The sequence below is a fragment of the Hemibagrus wyckioides genome, linkage group LG17 (assembly GCF_019097595.1).
Source record: "Hemibagrus wyckioides isolate EC202008001 linkage group LG17, SWU_Hwy_1.0, whole genome shotgun sequence".
NCBI lineage: Eukaryota > Metazoa > Chordata > Actinopteri > Siluriformes > Bagridae > Hemibagrus > Hemibagrus wyckioides.
In genome coordinates, this window is record NC_080726.1 from 20,994,372 (window position 1) to 21,006,943 (window position 12,572).

Genomic DNA, 12,572 nt, shown 5'->3' on the forward strand with positions numbered 1-12,572 from the left:
CATCTCCTCATTCCCAGGGATATAGCCATTAGATTAACTAATAAGGTTAGGAAAAATTATGTTCCGACTGATCTTGTTACTAAACTAATTTGTAAGACCTAATGAAAAAGCTATAGTAGAAAGGTTAACCACAGGATCCACCAGCTATTAGGGGCAAATATCATTGACCACTGCAGCTTCTAAAAGATGGAGCATGGCATGGATTGTGGGATAATGAAATCACTGCAATGTTGCAGTACAGAGCTCGGATTTATATTAGATAGCAATTATGTTAACTGGCCATCTATCCTTGATACCCTTTTCATCACTGCCTGCCAATTCACAGTGTGTGTTCAGACCTCAAGATTTTCAAGTGAATGTGTTATTATTTATAGATCAGCACCACACTGAAGGATTTCTATCTGATAAAGCAAGCCGTTCTTGATCTCTGTCAGATGCTGAATTACGACAAACCTCAAATCGACAACTTCTCAATGTTCCAGCAGGTAACATGCATGCATTGGTTACAGTCACATGAATTTCAGGTATATTCATACCTCTGCATGATTCCTCTGCACTCTGCTCAGGTATTAAGATGTCCCCATAAAAGTTCAGTGGGCAAGTTGATCACACTTGCCGCCTCTTAATTAAACCTCTATTTAACACTAAATTAAATTTAATTTTAACTCTCAGATAAGTTATGGAAAGTCAGGTACATAAATATTTATTCCATAAATATTAAATTGTTTTAATTTCAGCTGTCAGAGTTTATTGGAGATAAAATAAAATAGTGCAGACTTAAGCTTTCAGAATGGTGTAGGAAGCACTTTGTATATATGGAGTAACACACACACACACACACACCACACACCTTTTAAGTAATTAAGCATCATAATAAATTGAATTGTCATTTGATTACTTGGAAATCCTTTGAAATCAATGACTGCTTGATGTCTGGAACCCATACCCATCACCAGATGCTGGTTTTCTTCCATGTTGATGCTCTGCCAATCCTTTACTACATCTGTCTTTAGTTCCTACTTGTTCTTAGGCCCTGAGTTCAGACCTCAGCAAGTGAAATGACCGATGCTTGCTCAATGGGATTCAGATTAAGTGACTCATTGAAAAACATTCTATTTCTTTGCCTTAAAAAAAAAAAAAAAAAGCCTACTTCAGGCCATTGTCCATCTGTACTTTGAGGCAGACAATAAAGCCCTATAGACTTCATACACTTCAGCATTCATTACTTTTTCATCAGTCATGTAATCAATAAATACAAGGGAATCAGTTCCACTGGCAGAGAGTTCACACTCATGGCAAGAGATGAAGTGGTGTGATTCAGACCATGAGCAGTTTCCTCCATTTTCCATACTCTTCTCTTCCCATCATTCCAATACAAGCTGATTTATGTCTCATCTGTCTACAGGATCCAGTTCCAGAGCTGTACAGGCTTACTGAAGTGTTCTGGCAGCTCCATTGATTGGTTTACATCTTTAACAATGATTTACATCTTGTGGTAAACCCTCTGTATTTTGGTGAAGCCTTCCCCTGATTACTGACTTCGACACAGATCCTGAAGAGCCTTAGTCCTGGAGAGTGTCCTTGATCTGTCTAGCTGTTGTTAAGGGGTTTTTTTTTCTTTTGAGGAAAATAATTCTTGTTCTCACTACCGTTGTTTTTGTGCTTTTCCAGGCATTTTGGTCTTCCTGAACTCACCAGTGGATTCTTTCTGTTTAAAAATGCACCACAGTTGCAATGAATTGGCAATACCTAAAGTTTTGTTATTTCTCTGATTTATCTTTCAGCCTAATGAAGGTTTGCTTCACTGGCAGTGACAGCTCTTTGGATTTCATATTGAGAGTTAACGGCAATAGAATCCTAATGCAAACTCCGCTTAGTTGTATGTGAAATAATGAGGGAATAACAGACATCAGGGCCATGGAATGGCTAAGCAGATGGCTGCTGAATTGCTTTCAGTCAGATGTATATAGTCTCAAATTTAAGCTGAAAGCTGTTTATTGCTAAAATAACAATAACTCTGTCAATATTTGTATATTTATGGACCTGACTGTGTATGCATATACATGTATAAGGATATATAGACAGATAGATAGATGGACAGATAAACAATTGAAGTCAATATATTAACATGTTAGTCTTTCTTATGGTATGTAGGTTTTCATACCCTTTCCAGGATGCTGTGGGACATGGTGGCGTTGGCGTCGACGATGATGGTGGCAGTCTTGTCATCTCGAATCTCTTTGAGGAGGGGAGTAGGGTCTTGGCTGTCATCCAGCATGCGAACAGAGAGTGTTTCCTTGGAAATGAGAAATTGTCGCAGTAACACTTCCAGGTTTAATAGGCCTGTTGAACAGGGACACACACACATACACACACCACAGAGACAAAACAATGAATACTTGAAAGACTCGTAAGATGTAAAAACCTGTCCTGTAATATCTCACTATAGTTCCATATAGTTTATAAATGTATTAGTACAATGGTTATCGTTCAATGTATATTCTCAGTCCATTTCCTATCCAGGAGTCCAGTAGAAGTCAGTATTTTACCATGATCAGTATTTGCTATACCACACACAGTCACTGTTTATGCATACTGTATAAACTACTATCCAGTGTTAATCATTAGTATGGTATTTATAGATAAATATTTAGATCAAAATATTTATATTCACAACACATACTGATTTGAATACAGTATAAAATAAATTATAATAATAGAAACTATGTGAGCTTATGGTTTATGGTCAGACATTTATGGTCTGATGTAAGACATTTGAATAATTACATTATGATATTAATTCATTGCTCAGTTTTAGTGAGTGAGAGCGTCCAGGAGAAGGTCAGACGTATACGACTCTATGAAGGAAAAGGAAAGTGGGAGCAGCTGTTCCTGTGACTCTCCAGCATCAGCACTGAATTCATCTCTCAAAACCTGTCATCTCTTTCACTTGAGCTTCTTGGCAGATTTTTGATGAATCCAGGTTCTGTGTGTTCCCCATGTATTGTACCATGCGTGACAGGATATCATTTCATTTTGTGCACACAACATGTGCAAAATGAGTGCACTACATTTTTTTTTTCTATTTTATTTTTGCCTGAGGCAGTGCTGAAAGCTCGGTGTCCTAAAGTTGGGCTTATTTTCACACGACCGACAGCATAATGACCTGCATATGGATTACAGGCTGAATGTTTGGAGATCAGACTTCTGCGCTATATGGATTGGAGAGCACTGAATGTAGACGCTGGAGCGACACCATCACGCTGAGGCGCTGATAATAGCAGCGCTAGCATTCGTCCACAGCAGTCAGTCATTTGTCCAATTCTGACAGCCTGCAGAGTTCCAACAGGGATTGACTATAGTGACCCGTCATTGCAAAATATACAGTATTAGCAAAGCAAAAACCCAACAGGAAAATCCGACAACACGCAACAGCAAATGCTCCAATACTCAGAATGGAATTTAACCCTATTTAACATCACATGATCGGACACAGCGTACTTTTCCATACTGAGCTGACATGCAGATGTGTAATTCAATTTGCTGTTAGGTTTTTGGAGTGTTGTTGTGTTTACACAGCTGGTATTGTGTTTGTAGATTCAACATATTTTTTGTTTTTTTACCTTCCGATTTTGGTAGTAATTTTGAAGTTTTGGGAATAATTTACCAAGCCTCTCCCTCATTTACTTTACAAATGCTCACAAACAGATGTTCTTACATTGATTCCAGATGTTTAGAGCAAATCAGATGTCCTTATCCAGAGCAAATCACGTAAGAAAAGTCATTCAGAGCCGGCTATTTGAATTTGAAAGGTGTGTTATTAGGCAGAAAAACACAGCAATAAACTGGATTTATTTTCCCCTCAATGCTTTGAACAATGTCTAATCTAAAACCTATTCAGTCACTAAATAGTCTTAATGCATGAGTGTGTGTAGTAGAGGTAGCTCAATGGGCAACTTTCTGAGCTGCTAATAAAATCACAGGACTGCCACTGAGCAAACGTTTGCCTTTTTTTAGTACGAATTTAACCTCCAACTTTTCAATCTGATCTATCGTATCCTGTCTGATTGGTATGTTGCTTCGGATAAAAGGACGCAAAGGAAAAATCCATGTAAAAATGTAAGAAATATCTAAGGTCAAACAGCACACGCTTACAATATCTCAAATTAACATGCGCACTGATGTTTTATTTTGAATTCAACGCCAATTAGCAGCTATTTAGCACAAAATATTTACATTAAACCACATATATAGACTTGGCAGTTTCTTCACTTTTTCTATCTCCTTAAATGAGTAAATAAAGAAAGTAAAAACAAAACAAAACAGGTAAACACATCTTGTAAGTCTTTTCTCCATTTTTTCAATCTCTGAATGTCTGTCACCCAAATGAGGATGAGGTTCCCTTCTGAGGCTGGTTCCTCTCAAGGTTTCTTCCTCATATCATCTGAGGGGGTTTTTCCTCACCGCCATCACCTCTGGCTTCTCATTAGGGATAAAATAATAACTATAAACTTTATCATTTTTTCCCCTATGTTTCTATACTTCTGTAAAGGAAGTCTTCTGTCCATTGTTAAAAGCGCTATACAATTGTGTATTTTTTAAATTTTTTTGGTGTGTTTCTAGATTTGGTGTTGTGTTTTTGGTTTTGTCGTTGCGTTTTCTGATTTGTTTTGGTGTTTTTATCTGGTAATGTACAGTATTTTGAACTTATAGGTCATCCTCATTTACTTTACACAAACTGACATTCCTACACTGAGTCCTGAGCTCATGTACATATAACAGACTGCTGCAGGAATGAGGTATGTGGTAGCTTAGTGTTTAAGGTGTTGGACTACTGACTACTGAAAGGGTGTGAGCTTGAATCCCAGCTGCCACTGCTGGGCCCTTAACCATCAATTACTCAGTTGTATAAAATGAGATAAAAGTTGCTCTGGATAAGGGCATCTGCCAAAATGCCAGAAATGAAATGAGTTATTTTTGCACTTTTGGTTCTATCGTCAATGACTTGTTCTTGGTTAAATGCCTAATATATGCTCAAGACACACCATTAATACCTCACTCATGTTTTTTAAGCTTTTTATGAACAAGACAGTTACTTATTAGTGGCTAAATTTTGAGGTTATCATGGACATTAAACGTCATCTTGCCAAACTCATCTACACCAGCAGCGCTGTCTTTATACTCACACTCTCACAAACTGTTCCAGCTCAAACTTTTCTTTTCACACACAGGAAAACCGCCAAGATTCATCCACAAAAAGAGCACAGTGGATCCGTGAATCAGAGGACATGTTTTTAAATAAGGTCATGTGGCCATGTTGTGGTTCATTCATAGCCTAACTTTATCTTTTAACTTTCGGAGATTGTATTACGGCTTCAGAATCCATAAAAGTTGTCTTGTTTTTGTGATTTGTGAAGGCGATTGATGAAATGATACCTTGATGGACAAAAAAAAAAAAAAACCAAAACATGTAAGAATCATAAACATTTACTGGTCACAGGGCTTATTTTCTGCAATAATCCAAAAGCTAATGGAAAAAACGTATCAGCTTTTTTTTTTTTTATTTAGAGCACAGGGGTGGTCTTCATTTAAAAAAAAAAAAAATATGTTGGTCCTGCAACACTCTATTCCTGATGAAGTGGTGTGAAGTCAGCACCACATACAGTGACTGCAAATTGCAAGCTACAGCGATTACAAGATAACCAATAAAATGCTCTTGGTTATTACAGCTCTTATAATCCTCTAATAAACTTCACAGGTTAGAAACCCCCCAGAAAAAAAACGCAAACTGCAGAGGGCAATTCCCAAAGTAAAAACACCGTGTGTTCAATGGCTACACTTTTTCAGACAGGTGATCTTCTCATTTGTGTCTGGACACCAGCTGCTTCACTAGACAGTAAAATTTACATATCACCTCCTACTGAAAGCGTCTGCGGCTCACTGTGTGCAGGAGAAACAGACAGGCAGCGGTCTATCCTTGTCTCCACTCTTCCCACACACCAAAAAAGGAACCCTGAAGGTTGAGGAGGGGTTGGATTTTCTCTTCACTCCCATAATGACAGCATATGTCAAATCCCATTGCACCCCTTATCACATCAAATTAATGTATGCTGTAAAATAGAGACAGTGCTTTAGTAAAAAAAAAAAAAAACAGCAAAGCCACTGTCAGATTCTTTCAGTGCTGCACCTTTCTGTTTAAACGTAGAGATGGGCACAACGGGCGCTCATTTATCATGTTTAAGGGGTTGATCCTTTAAAAATGAATGAGTAAATGTGATACATTTATAACGGACAAGCATTTGTACATACAGTATAAAAACTGACTACATTTCACATCGGAATCGTCTGCTTGGATTATTATCTGTAAATACTGTAGAACTGACCATGGACTACAAAGAAGATATTTGTATTTGCTATTCCATAAAGATGCAGAGATTCGGTACACTGTATTGCCAAAGGTTTTGGGACACCCCTCCAAATCGTTGAATTCAGGCGTTCCAATCACTTCCATGGCCACAGGTGTATAAAATCAAGCACCTAGGCATGCAGACTGCTTCTACAGACATTTGTGAAAGAATGGGTCGCTCTCAGGAGCTCAGTGAATTCAAGCTTGGTAGCGTGATAGGTTGCCTCCTGTGCAATAAGTGAAATGTCCTCACTACTAAATATTCCACGATCAACTGTTAGTGGCATTATAACAAAGTGGAAGCAGTTGGGAACAACAGCAACTCTGCCATGAAGTGGTAGACCACAGAGCGGGGTCAGCGCATGCTGAGGTACACAGTGCACAGAAGTCACCAACTTTCTGCAGAGTCAATAGCTACTGACCTCCAAACTTCATGTGGCCTTCAGATCAGCTCAAGAACAGTGAATAGAGAGCTTCATGGAATGGGTTTTCACGGCCGAGTGGCTGCATCCAAGCCATACATCACCAAGTGCAATGCAAAGCTTCAGATGCAGTGGTGTAAAGCACGCCGCCACTGGACTCTAGAGCTGTGGAGACGTGTTCTGTGACCAATCACATTTCTCTGTCTGGCAATCTGATGGACGAGTCTGGGAGAACGGTACTGACTGCACTGTGCAAGTGTAATGTTTGATGAAGGGGGGATTCATATGATGTGGGGTTGTTTTTCAGGGGTTGCGCTCGGCCCCTTAGTTCCAGTGAAAGGAACTCTTAATGCTTCAGCATACCGAGACAATTTGGACAATTCCATGCTCCCAACTTTGTGGGAACAGTTGCAGTTACAGTTACAGGGGATGAGCCCTTCCTGTTCCAACATGACTGCACACCAGTGCACAAAGCAAGGTCCATAAAGGCATGGATGAGCAGAGTCCTGACCTCAACCCGATAGAACACCTTTGGGATGAATTAAAGCAGAGACTGATTGGTGCCTGACCTCACAAATGTGCATCTACAGGAATGGTCAAAAATTCCCATAAACACACTCCTAAACCTTGTGGAAAGCCTTCTCATAAGAGTTAGTTAGTTAGAATTTCAGTTAGTAATATTCATATTCGGTTATATTTTAATAGATTTTAAAAAGGGCTTATATTCTTCAATTTTGAAAAATAAAAAAAGAATAAACCAAAACCAAATATGCCAAGATGCCATCTGTCGAGAATCATTGAGCAATATGATGGACAAAAGCTATCCACTACTCCACTGCACCACACCACTTATTAATATATTTAACACATTTAGATCCTTAACCTAGATCCATCATGATTATAATGACCAAAGCGATAGGAATTATTTCTCTGTACTGACAATGCAGTCTGTTGAAATTGATGATCTAATCATCTCACCTGCAGGAGGCTACACTGAGGGAAGAGGCAGTGTAGAATCAATAACGTCTTACAACAGAATGTAGTGATGATCACCTGCTCCATGACAAAATGAAAGACTTTAACCTACACATTTTTTGTAGATACATATACATATACACATACTACCAGAAGTAATTAAAAATAAAAATTAAAAATAAATGAATAGTAAAACTTGTATTGGATATGCTCCTAAATATTTAAGCCTAATAAAAACATTTTAAATATTTTAAATAATAATTTTAAAATAATTGTTTAAAATCTAATTTAATTTAAATTATTTTAATTTTTTTAATTATTCAATTATTATTATTTTTTATTTTGAAAAAATTAAATACATTTATACATTTAATATTTCACTACAGTACTAAACAGCACTGGTTAAAGTAGTAAATTACCTATTCTAGACCTGCAATTATGGCTGTGTTTCGTTGTTTTTATTACATGATCTCAGTGCAGCGATTAATACCAAAGATATATTGTTCTAGACAGAACATACTTTAAATTTTTTTTTTTTTTGGTAGCCCTTTCAACACACATGAATTTGATTAACTGAGTGATGATGGGCAGAGACAAGCATAAAGTTACTGGACAAGCACAAAGTTTGGGTGTCCCAAAGTCATATAGCACAAGTATGTCTTCATGTGTAAAAAACATTATATCATGTAATTGTATGAAAGAAAGAAAGAAAGAGAGCACAAGAAAGATGATGGTGTGAATCAAGAAATAAAGATTATAGCGCTTTCTTAAGTCGTAGTATTTGTTTAAATGAATAGATGAAAACAGTGGTAGGTCTCTTATTCCTAAATAACACACTGTCAATAAAAAATTACACTAGAAATAGACAATGTGGGATACACTGATCAGTTATAACATTCTAAGCAGTGAGAGGCATCATGGCACCTGTTAGTGGGTGGGATATATTAGGCAGCAAGTGAACATTTTGTCCTCAAAGTTGATGTGTTAGAAGCAGGAAAAATGGACAAGCGTAAGGATTTGAGCGAGTTTGATGAAGCCCCAAATTGTGATGGCTAGACCACTGGATCAGAGCATCTCCAAAACTGCAGCTTTTGTGGGGTGTTCCCGGTCTGTAGTGGTCAGTATCTATGAAAAGTGGTCCAAGGAAGGAACAGTGGTGAACCGGCGACAGGGTCATGGACGGCCAAGGCTCAATGATGCACGTGGGGAGCGAAGGCTGGTCCGTGTGATCTGATCCAACAGACGAGCTACTGTTGCTCAGATTGCTGAAGAAGTTAATGCTGGTTCTGATAGAAAGGTGTCAGAATACACAGTGTATGACGGGTCAGGGCTGTTTTGGCAGCAAAAGGGGGACCAACACAATATTAGTCATAATGTTATGCCTGATCGGTAAGGAAAAGTAATAAAGTGAAGTAAAGTGATATGTTATAGCTGCTCCTGACTTGTATGTGCTATGTGTGTAGCAGTGGAGCTAATAAACATTATATAAAGTCTCTCTAATGGCATTAAAGGGATACGGCGCCACCAAGTCTAGTTTTTTTTTTTGTTATTAATTCGTCCACCTGAAATACCATTAAAATATGGTATTCTGTATGATATATTCCAAAATCTGCTGGTTCCAGACAGATGGATGGACAGACAAACAGAAAATAATACCTAATAATACCTGGTGGCAGGGGCAAAAAAAAAAAAAAAATCTAATTAGTTTTCTGAAATGTGTGAGATAGGATGCCTGTATGATCGATGTGTAACGACACAACACATCTTATTGTGTAATTCCAAGTATATCCGAGTCCATTAAAAATAACATTATTAAAATAATCTACTTTATTTTCCATATAGACGGTACTATCATTATTGTTAGGATACGAACCGCATTCTCAGTTAAATTCACATTTCACCTTCTCTCTCATCATCACCCTTAGAAGCTTACGGTTTTTTGATAAGATTATATGAGAATTATCAAATAACTCATACAGATATTAATACGGTAGCGGTGTGAAATTGTGTAAGGGGAAAAAACATGGAAGTCATCGCATTTTGTAAGAAATTCATTCGATCCATTCAATGTGTTTGCTTGTAATTGAAACAGACATAATTAGTAGCCTATGTGGTGAACCGAGTAATCGTTCCCTTTGATAAAAGTGCAAAGAAAATTTGGCTGATATTATGGCAAAATAAAAGCATATAAAAGTCCATATACTGTGTTAAATGTATCTACCTACAAATCTTCATTGCGCAATTTAGCACAAATACTTTGAACAGAAAATTCCCAGAGACGCTATAACGTTATGTATGTTTCCCAGACTATTTGGAAATATTTATAACTGTAATGTTGTGTGTGTACATGTGTGTGTGTGTGTGTGTTTCTGATCCTGCACCACTAACTACACTGGCCACAGTTTTGGTCGTAACTTGAAAAATAATCCGATTCCAATGCTAAAGCTATGTACATCAAACCTACTCGAGTCAACTAGTTCAAGCGTAGTTTATCTTGTATTCAGAGTGAGTGTCTGATACAGTTACAGTGCATTGTTGGTGGAGTTCACTGGTCTGGATACACCTTTTTTTCTGCAGTGACAGTGGTGGAGGTTAGCAGGACAAATAGCTGAGTTCCAGCACTGCCACCACAGGGCAGAAAGGAGAAATATTCATGAGAGGACATGCTCTATTAGGCTGTCACCAGACAGCGTGATTAATGGGCCTTGTGCACTGAGTGGGGGCGAGAGAGAGAGAGAGAGAGAGAGAGAGAGGGAAGAGGGCACAACTGCCAAACATACAGAGGGAGCCATTATCCACCATCTACAGTGAAGTGTTGAAGGGCTAAAGGTACATTTCAATCATTACATCCTATGTCATTTGCTGGCAGCTTCCACACATTCTGCTGAATGTCTATGCGGCCCTTCTTCAACCAGAATGACTAGCTTGAGCCAGAAAGCTTAAATAAGATGACTTGAATATCTTCTGGATAGTTCTGTCCCACATATCATGCTATATCGTGATTGTTTCACAATCATATGCGCTTTCCTGAACATCCCATTGCACAGTTTGCTGTTACAATAACCTCCACTATTGTAGGAAGGCTTTTGACACTAGATTTTGAAACATGGCTGTAGGGGTTCGTCCATTCAGTTGCACAAGATCATTAGTGAGGTCAGATACCAATGTTGGGTGAGAAGGGCTGGGGTGCAGTCACTGTTCAGTGGGGTTGAGGTCATGGGTCTGTGCAGGCAACTCGAGTTCTTCAACACCAATCTTAGTAACTCATGTCTTAATGGATATCATTTTTTTTCTGGAACAAGTTTGAGCCCCCTAGTTCCAGTAGAGGGAAATCTTAAAGCTACAGCATATAAAGACATCCTATACTACTGTGTGCTCCCAACTTTGTGGCAATAGTTTGTGGAAGAACCATACATATGGATGTGATAGTCAGCTGTCCGAATACTTTTGGCCGCACTGTTTATTTATTTATTATTATCAGTGATTAAGCAAGGCACTTAACTTGGGACAAAGCACAGGTAATGAGAGTAGGATAAGTACTGTATCTCGGCTAATTCTGTGTTAGCCAAAGTACATTTTACATCAGTCTTGTTGTGATCAGAATGTGTGTTAATTTTCAACTCTGTTGGGGAGGGAAGCATTTTAATCATGACCCCTACATATGGTGACCATTTCAAAGTGAATAAAACAGCGGCAATAAAACTGAAATAGCATAGCTGTTCTGTAATGAAGACATAATATCATGGACACCCTTCAGACTCGTCACATAGCATGCTGATGGCTTGAAACTTGATGAATCGTACACTTGCAGCAGCTATACTTTCTGGAAACTGATTGTGGATAAAGAAGGATGCATTACATCAATGAGGAAACAATTCTGCTATTTAAATATACTTGCACAAATGAATGTTGTTGCTATTTATCTAACATTCACCCACGCCTGCAGAAGGAAAAAGCCTTTTATTTCTATTTCTAACAAATATTGACAGGTTGTGATAAATCCCATGGCTTTATGCATGCTTCAATGTCCACTTAATAAACAAAGATAACTTCAGTATTACGAGAGCGACAGCAGAATAACAACAAACTATTTGCTAGCAAGACACATAAGGAAGTAATGATCTCTGAATCACATTGAGCTGGCTAATTAAAGCTAACTATGCTACCTATGCATAATGTGTGAGATTATTATAACCACAGAACAACCTCTGACAATTTACAAACGAGAAACAAAAAAAACTAGAAACATTCATACATGCTAAAACTTTTAGATTCCTCCAGTCCAGTGAAAAGGACGAATGGAATTGCCTACACCCATACAAGGACAAATACTACCTACAAAAATAGCTATCTAAAAAATCTTCCATCTGAAAGTCTTTGGAGTGCACAAAAACTGCCTTGTTTGGAAGATTTGCACTTGTGTAACTGTTGCTTTCAACAATCTCTTTAAACTGGATTTTTTCACTAGTTTAAAAGCAAGTGCTCTTGTTTAAAGTTGGTCGTTTATTGAAAAACCATATCACGGGCACTTACAGGCTACTCCAAACAATACGGCAACCCAAGAGGCATAAACTAGAAGCAGATGATTTGAATAATTTGAATGGGGCGCATAAAAAATTCAACTTATGCAGCTGCTTAGCCGAAGTCTGAATGCAAATGACTTTCCCCATGTAAATATTGACTTACATATTAACGTTCGGTCTTAGGTTGCCGACTCAGAATACAGCCCTCAGTGAGGAAAATAAAGTCTCAGTGCTGACAGGGACAGG

At 38.1% G+C, this 12,572-nt stretch overlaps 1 protein-coding gene across 1 annotated transcript in view; it reads right to left on the bottom strand.

Moving 5' to 3' along the window:
• grik4 (glutamate receptor, ionotropic, kainate 4) overlaps positions 1 to 12,572 on the bottom strand; it is a 403,962-nt gene that overhangs the window by 108,295 nt on the left and 283,095 nt on the right. Inside the window, exon 7 of the mRNA XM_058414559.1 lies at positions 2,165 to 2,343. Coding sequence (XP_058270542.1) covers positions 2,165 to 2,343 — 179 coding nt within the window. The remainder of the gene's footprint in view (positions 1 to 2,164; positions 2,344 to 12,572) is intronic.